This window comes from Oryx dammah, unplaced genomic scaffold (assembly GCF_014754425.2).
Source record: "Oryx dammah isolate SB20612 unplaced genomic scaffold, SCBI_Odam_1.1 HiC_scaffold_4, whole genome shotgun sequence".
Classification (NCBI taxonomy): Eukaryota; Metazoa; Chordata; class Mammalia; order Artiodactyla; family Bovidae; genus Oryx; species Oryx dammah.
The window spans coordinates 70,187,667-70,203,792 of NW_024070188.1; the positions used below are offsets into that span (position 1 = coordinate 70,187,667).

A 16,126-nucleotide genomic window follows, 5' to 3' on the forward strand; every position below is an offset into this window, starting at 1 on the left:
CTATGATCCTTTCCATTTATTACAGTAATTTTTGTCAAAATGCTTTTATCACTTATTTTTTTAATCAGTAATCTCCAGTATTACTGAGATTAATACTCTTGCTCAGTTTCCAATCTATCCTTTTAAGATTTATTATCAATAAAATATCCTTTAAAATCTTCTCCATAAATTATGGAGACTAAAAGGTATGTGCTTTCTGATTACTGATGGTCAGAGTACAGAATTCATATGTTTAACCTTTTACTCTTAGTTTCATAGGAAAAAAGTGCCAGAGACACTCTTACCCATTTAAGAAAAAGAAAAAAGACTTTTTCAAATTAAAAAAAAAAAAATATTCTGCTATCACATATTTATTTATCATACAAAATAGGAACTTACAGTATCGTAAATCACATTTCATAAAATAAAAATAATCTTTTTGAGGAGAACTAATATAGTATCATTTATTTTAGACATTTGTACACTAATATTCAAACACATATAAATTCCTTTAGGATTACTGTTATTTGTGCTTTAAATTCTCATACTATTAGATATTAATAATATTAAGAACTATGTTACTATACATTTGTAATACCATAAGTAAATCTGTGTATGTTGTATTGCATTTCTGTACAATTCCCAAATATTCATGATAAACTGACAAGTCAAGTGACTGAAAACAATGCTTAAAATTATTCATCTTTAATGAAAAAGATGGGATTATTCTAGAAACATGTTTGACCTATCACTTAAGGGAAAAAACATTGCTCAAACATATTTGATATTAAGCATGTTAGTTAACCTCTGGCCATATCTTTAAGAGATAACATTTGCCTTGCGTGCAAGGTTTGAGGGTAGAGCAGGGGAATTTGTATGTAGAAGCCTTTGAAAACTGTATTTTATAAATGCATGCAGTATTTATTATAATTTCACCTGTTTTCCCAGTTGCCGAGCACAGATTGGACAAGGTTCTGGATTAATACCTCCTGATGTTTTGTCCTGAGACTGTCCAAAAAAGAAGAAATAAAACATGTATTAGTTATATTTTAAAAGCTGATACGTATTTTACAACTCATTTATAAAAGTAAATATTGGCAATTGAATTAAAATAATCTAATAATTGAGATGACCTAATAATTCATATATTACCTAATACTATCAATCCTGAGATGTACAAATAACATTTATTTAAGGAGTGAACAAAAAAATGGACACCATTTTTAATACCATTTGTGAAAGTTGTCATATTACTATATTTATGATTATTTGTGATTATTATAGAAGGCAAAATAAAAAGCAAAATACTGATACAATTTAGCTAAATTCTCAAATTTTACTTTCATGCTAGATTTTTTAAAAAAATTTTTATTTTTACTTTATTTTACTTTACAATACTGTACTGGTTTTGCCATACTATATATTTTTTTTTAACAAAGAAATAAGTATTCTGCATATCCAGTTGGCATGGGATCACAGACATGGGAAGAGGCAGCATTTATTCACATAATTCCTTATTAAAGGTGATTTCTTCTCAGGACCCTTTCTGTAATCTCACTAAGCAGAAATACTATTGATTTGAGAGCTATCTATGCCTGGAAATGTCAAAATAGCTTTTCAAAATCTCCTTAAAAACTGGAAGATTTCCAAAACAAAGTCATCAAAATGAACAAGTTTTAAAGGAGGACAAGATAAAGGAAAGTAAGTTAGACTCATAGATTACTAAACTGTTCTTGATTACCCTTTGACTTTTATAAGCAGGAAAAAAAGAGTAAATTGTGCATGGATTCAGCAGTTCTAATGGTTAAAACAATTCCATTAACTATAATGTAAGTATGCAAGCATTTAAAAAAGTTGAACTGAATTATCCTTTCCCTTTTTATTTAATGATTTATTTCAGGAAACATGTAACAAACCACCTAAAACCTTAGTGGCTAAAAAAAACATTTATTTCTCCTGATTCTACCGGTCACCTGGGTAATTTGGGAATGGGCCGATTTGCTTTGGGCTTGGCCCCACACTCATGTCTAGCAGCTGGTAAGAGCTGGTCTGGGGAGAGGGCTAAGTGGAGGTATTTGCTTCTCAAGAATGGAACCTGGGCTTCCTCACTTAGTCTGAGAGTCCAAAAAAACAACACAACCGGGAGAATGCCGAAGTGCATTACTGCTGTTTAGCCCCTAAGTTGTGTTTCTTTTGCAACGCCATGGGCTGTAGCCCACTAGGTTCCTCTGTTCATGGGATTTGGAGTGGGTTGCCATTTCCTTCTCCAGGTGATCTTCCTGACCCAGGGAAGGAACCTGTGTCGCCTGCATTGGTAGGCAGATCCTTTACCACTGAGCTACCTGGGAAGTCCCCAAAGTGCGTAGACTTTTCAAATCTCTGCTATGACACAAGGCCAAAAGCAAATCATCTGGCTAAGGCCAGAGTCAGTGTGCATGTGGAGTAACTAAGAGCATGCACACAAGAGAAGGCATTACTGTATTATTTTATAAACAATCTACCATTTGTTTTCTCTTCTAATTTGTTTAACATAATAATTAGCATTTTTCCCATGAAGGGCCTGGTAGTAAATATTTTAGGCTTTGTGGGCCATATGATCTCTGCTGCAACAATTCAACTCTGCTATTACATAGCACAAAAGCAGCTGCAGACAATACTTAATGAATGACAATAGCTGTGTTTCAATAAATCTTTAAAATTTACAAAAACTGATGATGGGTTGGATTTGTCCTATGTGTAGTAGTTTATGGATTCCTTATTTTCCTTCATTTATAAACTAAATATTTTTTTCTATTTTAAGTCAAATGGGTTTTCTCATATAGATTATATCTTTGGGATTTTAACCTTTTAAAAAATAATTCAACATATAGAGGATATCAACTTATTCTATAACTAAAAAAATGACCAAGTGTCTCTTAATTTTGACCCTCAAATTTAAAGTACAGAAATCTTACATTTTAAAAACTCATGTCCATAAATATTAAAATTTTTTTCCCATGTTATTTTTATATATTTGGCATTTTTGCATGAGATTGACCTCAAATTTTTCTTTTTTACCCCCCTGCCAAAACAGTAGTCATCACTATAGTAATAGTAGTAATATTAAAATATTGTAATAATATAAACATATTAATAGCAAATACCTAGAAATGGTTTAATAAGCCAGGCAACACTCTTAACACTTTACATATATTAATTCATTTAATCTTACAAGGAGTCCTACAAGAGTATTACTATTCTTATTTTACAGATGGGACAAAGAGAAGAAAATAACTTGAAAAAAGTCCTATATTTAGAAAATAGTGGCTTCATGATCCAGCTTGCACTGTCTAGGTCAAAAGTCTACCTTCTGAATGACCATGCTATTTTACCGATAATGAATGTTTTTCATTTTGTCATCACTGAGATTTAATGACATTCACTCAAATGTTATTTTGCACCAGTTTTTCAGGACCAATTGTAGTCTACTCTTTGCTTCATTTTTCCTATCCAAAATCTTCTACTCTGATAAGTTCTTTGATAAGTAACTTTTCTGATAAGTTACTTTGTTAACTGTCACATTTAAGCTTGCCAGAAAGCTGAATTACATTCATCCATGTCTGATATAGTACTTTGCTTACTACTCAGAAAATATGCTGTGAATTACATTAAATAATTCATTGCCATATCTTCTTATTTAGTAGGTTTCCAAACACACTGCACAATTTCAGATAACAAATTAAAAAAAATCTACGCATGCATTAATGGAGGCAGGTGTATGTATTATACAGTGCAATCTTCACCCAGAGGTATGCTGCAATACTATTACTGTTCAAGGTTTTGAACTAGTCTGTTTACATTGTGCTATGCTATATACTCATACCCTTTACATTATCTGTATAACATATTTTCTACAGACATCATCTTCTTTCCTGATCTGCATAGGTACTGCAGACATAGCTAGTGTTCTGACATGTAACTTAACACAAACAAAAAAATGATTAAAAAAACACCTATAGCATTAATTATGGGACTAACAGATTAAATAAAGAGAATCAATAAAGTGGTTTATTGATAGTGCAATATGGGAAAAAGTAACATCTTTTAAAAACAATACCTTTTCCAAGTTAGTTAGGTAAAGAAGCTGCCCAAGCTTTTTCTGCAGCTGGGATGTAGCAACAGCTTTATCATTTAGTAGTTTTATACGATTCTGTTCTACCTAAAAAGCAAAATAAAACATCTTTATTCTAAGATGGTAACATTATATTAAATACACACAATTCTTCTATTTTAATTCATCCTTTCAACATTTAAGAAACATATTTAAGTGTGAAAACTCAAATGTGCAAAATGGATACTAAATAATATATATATATATATATATATAATTTAAAAAAAATTTATTTTATTTTACTTTACAATACTGTATTGGCTTTGCCATACATTGACATGAATCCACCACGGGTGTACATGCGTTCCCAAACATGAACCCTCCTCCCACCTCCCTCCCCGTATCATCTCTCTGGGTCATCCCTGTGCACCAGCCCCAAGCATCCTGTATCCTGCATCGGACATAGACTGGCGATTCGTTTCTTACATGATAGTATCATGTTTCAATGCCATTCTCCCAAATCATCCCACCCTCTCCCTCTGAGTCCAAAAGTCTGCTCTACACATCTGTGCCTCTTTTGCTGTCTTGCATACAGGGTCATCATTGCCATCTTTCTAAATTCCATATATATGTGTTAGTATACTGTACTGGTATTTTTCTTTCTGGCTTACTTCACTCTGTATAATAGGCTCCAGTTTCATCCATCTCATTAGAACTGATTCAAATTTATTCTTCTTATATTTTTAAAACTACATATATTTTGCTATATAGAAGAAATAGTATATAATGAACTTTTCTAAGTTTTTTAAGTTACAGACTGCAAGCTTTACAGAAAAAAAGATTTAAAAGATTTAAGGAACAAAAACAAGTAATAAAGAATATTATATTTTTAATAGGAAGAGAAAGGTTGGTGGAGTTATTTTTTAAATTTTGAGATACAAAGAGGGATTTAACAGATAGTAACCTGTCAATTTTTCTGGGCTCCAAAATCACGGCAGATGGTGACTGCAGCCATGAAATTAAAAGACACTTACTCCTTGGAAGGAAAGTTATGACCAACCTAGACAGCATATTAAAAAGCAGAGACATTACTTTGCCAACAAAGGTCCGTCTAGTCAAGGCTATGGTTTTTCCAGTGGTCATGTATGGATGTGAGGGATGGACTATAAAGCAAGCTGAGCGCTGAAGAATTGATGCTTTTGAACTGTCCTGTTGGAGAAGACTCTTGAGAGTCCCTTGGACTGCAAGGAGATCCAACCAGTCCTTCCTAAAGGAGATCAGTCCTGGGTTTTCATTGAAAGGACTGATGTTGAAGCTGAAACTCCAATTCTTTGGCCACCTGATGAGAAGAACTGACTCATTTGAAAAGACCCTGATGCTGGGAAAGATTGAGGGCAGGAGGAGAAGGGGATGACAGAGGATGAGATGGTTGGATGGCATCAATGACTTGATGGACATGGGTTTGGGTGAACTCTGGGAGTTGGTGATGGACAGGGAGGCCTGGTGTGCTGCAGTTCATGGGGTCACAAAGAGTTGGACACGACTGAGTGACTGAACTGAACTGTACTGAATCTGTCAATATCTGTTCATCATTTAGCAAAGGAAAATAGGGCAAGGTAGGTTCTTGGCCACTCTTTGGGGAAGACTTTCCCAGTTCTGAAAATGCTGAGGTAACAGGACACATGTCTAAAAACTGACCAAGAATATCTTTAGGTTTTTGCACACAGAAAATGCTCAAGAATAGATGAATATGCAATATGAAAGAGAAACACACACATGTACCAAATCAGTGATGCTAAGCACATGATAGATATGAAATTGCTCATCTTTGACCTACAAAAACAAAAACATCATAGGGCTCAAACTAAGAGTAGTCAGGAAACATTTATTGAAAACACCACTGTCCTGATCTCTTCTATGTGTCTCACATTTCTGTGACTCTCTATTTGCTGTGCTCTTTTCTGTGATTCACTTGCAGATTACCTCATGAGGCTCAATGATATGAAGCACTGGTGGGTTGGGCTTCGGCTCTCGAGGATCACGGACTCTCAGTCGTTCTGTAGCCATTGCAAGTTCATCGACAGCAGACACACGGTTCCTCAGAGCCATCCAGTATTCATGAAGCAACTGAAGGAACAGGAAAGACAGACAGTGGTAAAGCACATCATTAAAACTGGTTAAAATCACTTAGAATCTTCAGTGAGGTCTTAAGACATAAATAGTTTTTTCATTAGGATCTAAGGTGCAAGCAATCTTGGGACATTTTTGGGATGAAGTGTGACTGGATCATCTTCACAGGACACTAGAGGATATCACTTCTTCAGAATCTGAGGAACAGCACATTCCAAGATTTCTTGGTAGGATCAAAGATTTTTAGAGCTCAATACTAGACTGGTGGAATCTCTGCTTTATTTTCTAAAGAAATACTTTTTATTATACAATATTTCACATTCTCAATTTTAATATGTATATAGGATAATGAAAATATTAAAATACACAACTGAGTCCACATCATCCAAATTAGGAAAGAGAATGTCAGCTCCTTAGAAAGCCTCTGTTTTCCTTCTCAACTGCCTTGCTCTCTTGCCTCACATATTCTTCCTTCAACCCCCAACGATGGGGTAACCACTATTCTGAACTAGACTTATTATTCTGTACTTTTCACTGGAGTTATATTAATCTACACATACTTAATAAACTGGTTATATAATTTTCTGAAATTTGTAAAAATGGTATCAGTCATCATAACATTTTTTGATATGCTATCTTCAATAACATTATGCTTTAAGTTAGATCCTGATGTGTGAAGCAGTATCTCATTCATTTACACGGTCTAAAAGGGTTTAGTCTGCAGTGTCACAGAGAAAAAAAATGCATGAAGATCGGGGTGAAATGTGTGATAAGCATTCCTCTGACACAGAAGATGTGGCTAAAGTGAGCTCAAAGGAAGACTGCAGGGCAAGTGAACACTGTATACCGTACTGTCTTCTTCCATGACCTGCTGTTATTAACGGTGTTAATGTGCTTTTGCTTTTAGAAGAGTAACGTGAAGAGAAAAAAATTACTACAAACCAACACTTTGGACTCTACAGAAGTATCATTCCCTAAACCATTAAACACATGAACTGATAGACAACTTAGCTTCTCTTTCTTGAGAGAAATTTTTATCCTGCTTTAAAAGGAAGAACTTTAGATTAAATAAATAAAGATATCAAATGGAATTATAATGGCATAAATTAAGAAAAAACCTATTTCTTTTATTTCCTCCCCCATCTCACTTGCAAAATAGGACAAGGGATTAACAAATCTACATAAAAAGAATTCCAGTAGTCATGTATGGATTTGAGACTTGGATCATTAAAATAAAGAAAGCTGAGCGCTGAAGCAGCAATGTTTTTGAACTATGGTGTTAGAGAATACTCTTGAGAGTCTACTGGACTGCAAGGAGATCCAACCAGTCAATACTAAAGGAAATCAGTCCTGAATATTCATTGCAAGGACTGACGCTGAAGCTGAAACTCTAATACTTTGGCTACCTGATGCAAAGAATTGACTCATTAGCAAAGACCCTGATGCTGGGAAAGACTGAAGGCAGGAGAAGGGAACGACAAAGGATGAGAGAGTTGGATGGCGTCACTGACTTGATGGAGGTGAATTTGAGCAAGCTGTGGGAGTTGGTGATGGACAGGGAAGTCTGGTGTAGGGCAGTCCACAGGGTTACAAAGTTGGACATGAACTGAATTGATATAAAGGAAAATTCAAAATTAATAAATTCTAGAATTTCAAGTACAGAATTTCATGAAATTATTAAAGTATGAATATGAAGGGTTCCTTTGTGCATTATTAATTGCAATGGTTTCTAGTCTTATATGTTGAGAACTATTTACTAAGTTCAGTCTTCAAGGTTGCTGATGTTTGGTTGTTATTTACAGAACAAAAGCAAAACAAAAAAGGAAACAAAGTAATACTCTGATTTCAAAGAATAGCAGTATAAGGTCAAGCTAAAACAAGAATAACATACTTTCAAGGCTAAATAGAAGGTTTCATTTAAATTTCATTTTAGTTATTATTTTCAGCAATTTAATACACAGAAATTGCTTATTCAGTATATTTATTATTAATTAGTACAATCATTACATTTCATGGAAAGATAAATTATGATACCTCAACTTTCTTTTTTAAAAAAATATAAATTTATTTATTTTAATTGGAGGTTAATTACTTAACAATATTGTATTGGTTTTGCCATACATCAACATGAATCCACCACAGGTGGTATGGGGAGGGAGGAAGGAGGGGGGATCAGGACGGGGAACACGTTTATACCTCAACTTTCTGAAGCAGATTTTTAAAAATTGAGAGAGAAAAAGGAAAGTAGCAATTAAAATTAATGTAGAGGTGGAGAATTTTTAATACAGGAAGGAAGATTTAAATTACTGTTACCTTATATTCCTTCTTCCAAGCTTCAAAGAGATCCATTGAATTACTTCCCTCATCAATGAATTCAACATCAAATCTGTGTGATTTTGCAAATGACAGGAGCGCTTTCATAGATCGCTCTGTCTCACTTATGGCCCACAGACCACGGTTGGTAGTAGTTATTCGATCATCCACCAGTCCCTCTTCATCTTCTATCATTTCCTCAAATATTGCAGTCTGGCCTTTGACTCTGAAGGTGTTTGAGAAGAAAACTACAATAAGCGGGTGACAAGTACCGTAAAAGTGATATTGGCAGAATCAACAGAAAAGCAAGGTCAAAAACAATTATTTCATCAACAATACTGACAACTTTCAATGTTATGTCTACAAGATCATGCTAGCAAGCCTTTGGAAAAACCACAGCAGCCTTGAGGCATCATACACTTGACCAGTGTTCTTTTAAGAGCAATCTGGCACAGAAAAAAATGGCTATAAATTCCAGGCTAAAATCTTACTCTGAGAATTAAAATACAAAACACAAATTACCACTATCAACCATACAAACAGAAAAGGCCACAAAATGACCTGAAAGTACTCTATTTTCTCTTTTTTTTTTTTTTTGAGGCAATCAGAACTTAGTCTTTTCTCAATTTCCATGTTTGTAAAATCAGCATAATTTTGCTAATGTCATGGTTATACGTATCTTCAGTTTACAAATGAGGATCCTGAGGCTGAGAGAAGTCCACTATGCACATTAGTGAGCAGGGATCTGAGTTCAAATCTGTTGTCTGGACAGTCTGTGTCCTCCCTTCAAGTTAACACATACTACTATTAACACAAGACATGAACATTTAGAGGGTAAACTTCAGCAAAGGGGAAACTGAGCATGTTACATGGTCAAATGCTAAAGTTTATAAATTGACTGAAAAAGAGAGAGGAAAAAAATAGTACTTTGAGGAAAATATGATCCTATAAAGTACCAAGTCTTGGGGCATCTCTAGTGGTACAGTGGCTAAGACTGAGCTCCCAATGTAGAAGGCCCAGGCTCGATCCCTGGTGAGGGAACTAGGTCCCACATGCCACAGGTAAAGAGATCCTGTCTGTTACAACTAAGACCCAGGGCAGCCAAGTAAGTAAATAAATAAAAATAAATATTAAAAAAAAAAAACAGACCAAGTCTTGTAAAATGTTTCATTTTAATCCATCAGAGAACTTACGTGTGAGAAAATAGTTTCGACTCATACTCTGTGAACAATTCATCAGCCTTACAAAAGACACAGCTGGAAAACAAGAAATTATGAGAGAAAGAGTCACAGACATATCTGGCAATCAGGTAATCTCTAAAAGAAGCTGAGTATTTTATACTTCACATTTTTGTTACAACAAATAAGCCATTTTAGAAAAAAAAATACATAGTCCTCTGGTATGTGGTCTTAGAGAGATTTTTATTTTTTAAGTTAGATTAACAACACGTCTTTATTTCTATCTGAAATCAAATGAAAACAAGTTTTATGTGACCTGCTGTTTCTTCTCTGAGAAGAAATCTAGCTCAAAGGAATGACGCCATCTGCCAGGTGATTTCTGCTATTACCCACCAGTTGAGAGGAAGTCTGACTGGTCGGAGATGGCAGATTGTTGCAGACTCAATAACATGCCGAGATGGAGGTCCCTCCAGGTTTTTTACAGCCTCTCTCACTTGCTTCTGGAACTTACTGAGCTCTTCCATATGTGTTGTCAGTAAGAACTGAAGTCCTCGGCAGTCACGGAACCTGATTCCCATCACCAGCACCACACACAACAAAGAAAAGAACAGTAGGTCAATTTCTTGAAAATTCAAAAAGTGGTTGGCAGCGTGTTAAAGAAATTGAACATTTTACCAAGTCAAACCTGGGTGAGTTTATCTTAGGCATGTATGCAACTGCTATCTGCTAGTAAACAAAGAATAACAACATTGGGTAGTCCACTATGAAAGATAACAAAATCATCTGATAGTTGCTTGCCTCAGAACCAAAAAACAGTAAGCAAAACCTATGTCTCTGCCTCTGATGTCTGTGAAAGATCAGAATTGTCACATTTTTTTGTTTTTAACTCTGACTGATGCCCCCTGACATCAATGCTCTTCGTGGAGAGGTGGTGACTGCAGGATGAAAAGTAAAGACAGAAAAGTGAGAAGAAAGAAGAAAAATGGCCAACAGTCATTTTCCATATTACCAGGAACTTGTACATATACACACGTATTTTTATTAACCACTTACTAAATGCCAGCCACTTTGCCAAGCACTTCTCCTGTTAACCTCAAAAGACATCATGGTCCCCACAATGTAGATAAAGCTTAATGAATTAAAGTAATTTAAAGCTAGAAAGCTACGTGGCAGAACTAAGAGTTAAATTTCAAAGCTCTTAACCAATCTGATAAAGTGTAAATGAAACAGGTTAAGACAAAAAATTAATGGATGTGTTTATGCATTTATGAAAGGGAAAACAAAGCCTAGAATAATATGAAATTAAAAAGTAAAAAAATATATAAATGAGATTTGTTTGCTTTTTAGGTTAAGACTATACCTGACCTCCCTCTTGAGAAACCTATATGCAGGTCAGGAAGCAACAGTTAGAACTGGACATGGAACAACAGACTGGTTCCAAATAGGAGAAGGAATACGTCAAGGCTGTATATTGTCACCCTGCTGATTTACTAATATGCAGAGTACATGATGAGAAATGCTGGAGTACATGGATGAAGCATAGGCTGGAATCAAGGTTGCTGGGAGAACTATTAATAACGTCAGATAGGCAGATGACACCACCCTTATGGCAGAAAGGGACGAACTAAGGAGCCTCTTGATGAAAGTGAAAGAGGAGAGTGAAAAAGTTGGCTTAAAGCTTAACATTCAGAACACTAAGATTATGGCAGCTGGTCCCATCACTTCATGGGAAATAGATGTGGAAACAGTGGCAGACTTTATTTTTTTGGGCTCCAAAATCATTGCAGATGGTGACTGCAGCCATGAAATTAAAAGATGCTTGCTCCTTGGAAGAAAAGCTATTACCAACCTATAGAGCATATTAAAAAGCAGAGACATTACTTTGCCAACAAAGGTCCGTCTACTCAAGGCTATGGTTTTTCCTGTGGTCATGTATGGATGTGAGAGTTGGACTGTGAAGAAAGCTGAGTACCGAAGAATTGATGCTTTTAAACTGTGGTGTTGGGAGAAGACTCTTGAGAGTCCCTTGGACTGCAAGGAGATCCAACCAGTCAATCCTAAAGGAAATCAGTCCTGAATATTCATTGGAAGGACTGATGCTGAAGCTGAAACTCCAATATTTGAGCCACCTGATGTGAAGAACTGACTCATTTGAAAAGACCCTGACGCTGGGAAAGATTGAAGGTGGGAGGAGAAGGGGACGACAGAGGATGAGATGGTTGGATGGCATCACCGACTCAATGGACATGAGTTAGGGTAAACTCTGGGAGTTGGTGATGGACAGGGAGGCCTGGTGTGCTGCACTCTATGGGGTTGCAGAGTTGGACACAACTGAGTGAATGAACTGAACTCAATACTGCATATACTTTAGAAATTAGAAGTCTATCAGGTTCTGTATGATGGAAAAAAAAGATTATACTAAGGTACATCCAAGTTAATAATGACACATGGAAAATAGAGCATATCTTTTTAGGGTGTTAGCAGACATTTGGAAAAGATTTTAGAAGAGCAAATGAAAATGCTTTAAATATTTAACAGACATTGTTACTGAATTTTTCACTGAAAACCAGCTTTAATGCCAAGGCTGACCTCCAACTGGGATGTGATCTGAGAGGCAGAGGTCCTTCCACCCAGAATCCAGGTCTGCCACAACACCTAAGTTTCCCACACTAGGCAGACATCCCTTTTGGTTAAACCACTGAAGGTACTTTTGACAGAGTATACCTGTTCTTTGGAAAGAATTATTCCCCATTCATACATCAAGAGTAATAATCCAATATATCTATCTTAAAGAATGGTGTTGATAAGAAGAAAGACGGGAAGACAAAGACTCTAAAATATAAAACTGCTCACTGTGGCACTATACGTTTAGCTCTCAGGGAATGAATGACATAGGGAAATGGGAATGGCTTACCCCAAGGGCAAAAATCTCCAAAACAGAGCCTATTTCAAAACTCTGCTTCAGTTTGGTTTTAAGCAACTTTATCCAACAAAGATACGAAAAAATACTTCAAGCAGATTAAAAAAAAATAGAAAAAGAAAAGCACTAAAAAAGAAAACATTTAAAAATGACTAATATACAGGAAAAAAGGCTTATCTTTTAGATTTATACTTCATATTTTGGTCTGAAATATACACTTAACAAAATATAAAATTCAGATGTTCATCACCGTAGTATGTTATGATCTTTAACTGTAACTCTTAATACCAAATGATCTGAACATTTGGGATGACTATTAATACAATTATCCTGTTTTGTGCTACTTTCTTACTTCTCTGACATAGAAAGCTTGCCAGTTTGTTGCTTGTAGTTGCTGGTTATTTCATTTCGCACTCTTTGAGCAAGTTCCTCTTCAATACCAAATTCTATTGCTCTGTGTATCACATTCAGCCACCAAGGAGAATTAGAATGAATCTGTAAACAAGATAATTAATGTCTTTTCACTACTCACTATATTTCTATCACTGAAAAGGGTTCTAAAAGGAACAATAAATGCCACTCAGGAAAATCACAATAGTAGTAGGGAGACAAATAGACATGTTGGCTATACAATGAATGAACACAACATCTGCATATATAATTAAATAGAACACCTATTTCATGATTACTCTGAATGAGTGAGAATTTATTATACATACATGTATAACAAAGCTGTGCTAAAAAAAAACTTTAAAATTCAGTATTCACTCTATTTATCTGAAAAGGTAACAGGTTTCTTTCTCAACATAATAAAGAACTCATGTTTATCCTCAACTAACTGAACAAGATTCTACTCAATGAATAATCTATGGTAATTAACGAAATTATATGCCTGAATACTAAATAATTAATTAGGAAGAATAACACATGGTGTAACTGATTAAAATCAAAGACTAAAGGTTTGTGTAGCCTCCTCTTTAAACTTTGCTATTGACTTCATGAAAGAGAAATTTTAGAAATGACAAATCGCACATATTTCATAAGAAAAATACTTATAGTTTTAATATTCCAAACCTTGAAAGATTTTGGAAACATACACATCTAAGATCAAAAGAAGGTTGTGGAAGTCTACTTTCTTCAAAAGACAACTTGTTATATACCAAGGGTAGAGGAAACCCCATTACACCTTAAAAGAAATCAAAGAGAATAACCTCAAAATAGGTGATTTATCTCTGTATCTGTTCATTCAATCAATAAACACTGTTAACAGCAGATAAACTTTTATTGTGGCCCAGGTACTATATGGGCTTCCCCTGTGGCTCAGCTGTAAAGAATCCGCCTGCAATGTAGGAGACCTGGGTTCGATTCCTGGGTTGGGAAGATCCCCTGCAGAAGGGAAAGCTGGTAGCACTGGAGTGCTACCCACTCCAGTATTCTGGCCTGGAGAATTCCATGGACTGTATAGTCCATGGGGTTGCACAGAGTCAGACACGACTGAGCGACTTTCACTTCACTATACTAGGTGCTAAGAATTCCAAGATGATAAGAAAGTTCAAGTTTCTCCCCAGATCAGAACACAAACCAAAATGTTGTTGTTCAGTGTCCCAGTCGTGTCTGACTCTTTAAGACCACACGGACTGTAGCAGGCCAGGCCTCCCTGTCCCTCACCACCTCCTGGAGTTTGCCCAAGTTCAAGCTCATTGCATCAGTGATGCCGTCCAGCTATCTTATCCTCTAACGCCTTCTTCTCCTTCTGCCCTCAGTCTTTCCCAGCATCAGGGACTTATTTCCAATGAGTTGTCTGTTTGCATCAGATGACCAAGATACTGGAGCTTCAGCTTTAGCATCAGTCCTTCCAGTGAATATTCAGGGTTGATCTCTCTTAAGATTGACTGGTTTGATCTCCTTGCTGTCCAAGGGACTTTCAGGAGTCTTCTCCAGGACCACAGTTGGAAGGCCTCAATTCTTTGGTGTTCTGCCCGCTTTACAGTCCAGCTCTTAGAACCATACGTGACCACTGGGAAGACTAGCCTTGACTATATGGGCCTTTGTTGGCAGAGTAATATCTCTGCTTTTCAACACACTGTCTACGTTTGTCATCCCTTTCCTGCCAAGAGGCATTCGTCTCTGATTTCATGGCTGCAGTCTTCATCCGCTGTGATTCTGAAGCCCAAGAAGAGAAAATCTGTCACTACTTTCACCTTCTCCCCTTCTATTTGCCATGAAGTAGTGGGGCCAGATGCTATGACCTTAGTTTTTTAATATTTAGTCTTAAGCTGGCTCTTTCACTCTCCTCCTCCACCCTCATCAAGGTGCTCTTTAGTTCTTCTTTGCTTTCTGCCATTAGAGTGGTATCATCTGCGTATCTGAGGTTGATCTTTTTCCTGCCTATCTTTATTCCAGCCTGTAACTCATCCGGCCTGGCATTTCTCATGACGTGCTCAGCATACAGATTAAAGAAACAGGGTGAAAGCAGATAGCCCTGTCGTACTCCTTTCTTGATCCTGAACGAATTGGTTGTTCCATGCAGGGTTCTAACTGTTGCTGCTTGACCTGCACAGAGGTTTCTCAGGAGGCAGATAAGGTGGTCTGGTACTCCCCTCTAAGAGCTTTCCACACTTTGTCATGATACACATAGCTAAAGCTTTAGTATCGTTGATGAACAGAGATAGATGTTTTTCTGAAATTCCCTTGCTTTCTCTATAATTCACTGAACGTTGGCAATGGGAGCTCTAGTTCCTCTTCCTTTTTGAAACCCAGCTGGACATCTGGAAGTTCTTGGTTCGCATAATGCTGAAGCCTAGCATGCAAGATTTTAAGTAAGACCATACTAGCTTGAGAGATGAGTGCAACTGTTTGATGGTTAGCACATTTTTTGGTAGTACCCTTCTTGGGAACTGGGATGAGGACTGACCTTTTCCAGTGCTGGGTCTTCCAGATTTTCTGGCATAATGAATGCAAATCCTTGATGGCATCATCCTTTAGGGATCGAAACAGTTCTGCTGGAATTTCATTGCATCCACTAACTTTATTAACAGTAGTGCTTTTTAAGGCCCACTTGACTTCGCACTCCCGAAGGTCTTCATACCACCAAAATGTTACATGGATAAAAATGCAAGTAAGGAAAATTACATACATACCTTTCTCTGAAGATCACGGATAGTCTGCTGCACAGGCAACAAAGCCTGCTGGGCTTCCGCAACCTCAGTGTTACACTTGCTCATATAATGCTCTCGTAGCTGTTTGGCCTGTGTTAAAACATGAAACAAGTATAAACTTTCAGTACAGGTCAAGAAAATAATCTAGTATGATGTTTCAAGAACAGTATACTTATTTTATTTATTTAAATCTGTTTAATTTAAGCATTAAACTCAAGTATACTATAGAGAATGTAAAATCTATGCTAGAAGTTCCTAATATGTATGTTGAAGAGAATTTATCTGGAGGCCACCTTGACTTACATTTACATGTAAGTCATATAAAAAATTCCAAGGATGTGCTCTCCAAATTTCTAAT

At 36.2% G+C, this 16,126-nt stretch overlaps 1 protein-coding gene across 3 annotated transcripts in view; it reads right to left on the reverse strand.

Annotated features, from left to right (window-relative positions):
• The window catches only part of SHPRH (SNF2 histone linker PHD RING helicase), an 82,822-nt gene that overhangs the window by 22,365 nt on the left and 44,331 nt on the right, over positions 1 to 16,126 (reverse strand). For all 3 annotated transcript variants that reach the window (XM_040238635.1, XM_040238636.1, XM_040238637.1), the window contains 8 exons: positions 15,751 to 15,858; positions 12,963 to 13,105; positions 10,084 to 10,257; positions 9,706 to 9,768; positions 8,513 to 8,738; positions 6,053 to 6,196; positions 4,076 to 4,177; positions 916 to 987 (listed from right to left, as the gene is read on the reverse strand). In XM_040238635.1, the coding sequence (XP_040094569.1) occupies positions 916 to 987; positions 4,076 to 4,177; positions 6,053 to 6,196; positions 8,513 to 8,738; positions 9,706 to 9,768; positions 10,084 to 10,257; positions 12,963 to 13,105; positions 15,751 to 15,858 (1,032 nt within the window). The remainder of the gene's footprint in view (positions 1 to 915; positions 988 to 4,075; positions 4,178 to 6,052; positions 6,197 to 8,512; positions 8,739 to 9,705; positions 9,769 to 10,083; positions 10,258 to 12,962; positions 13,106 to 15,750; positions 15,859 to 16,126) is intronic.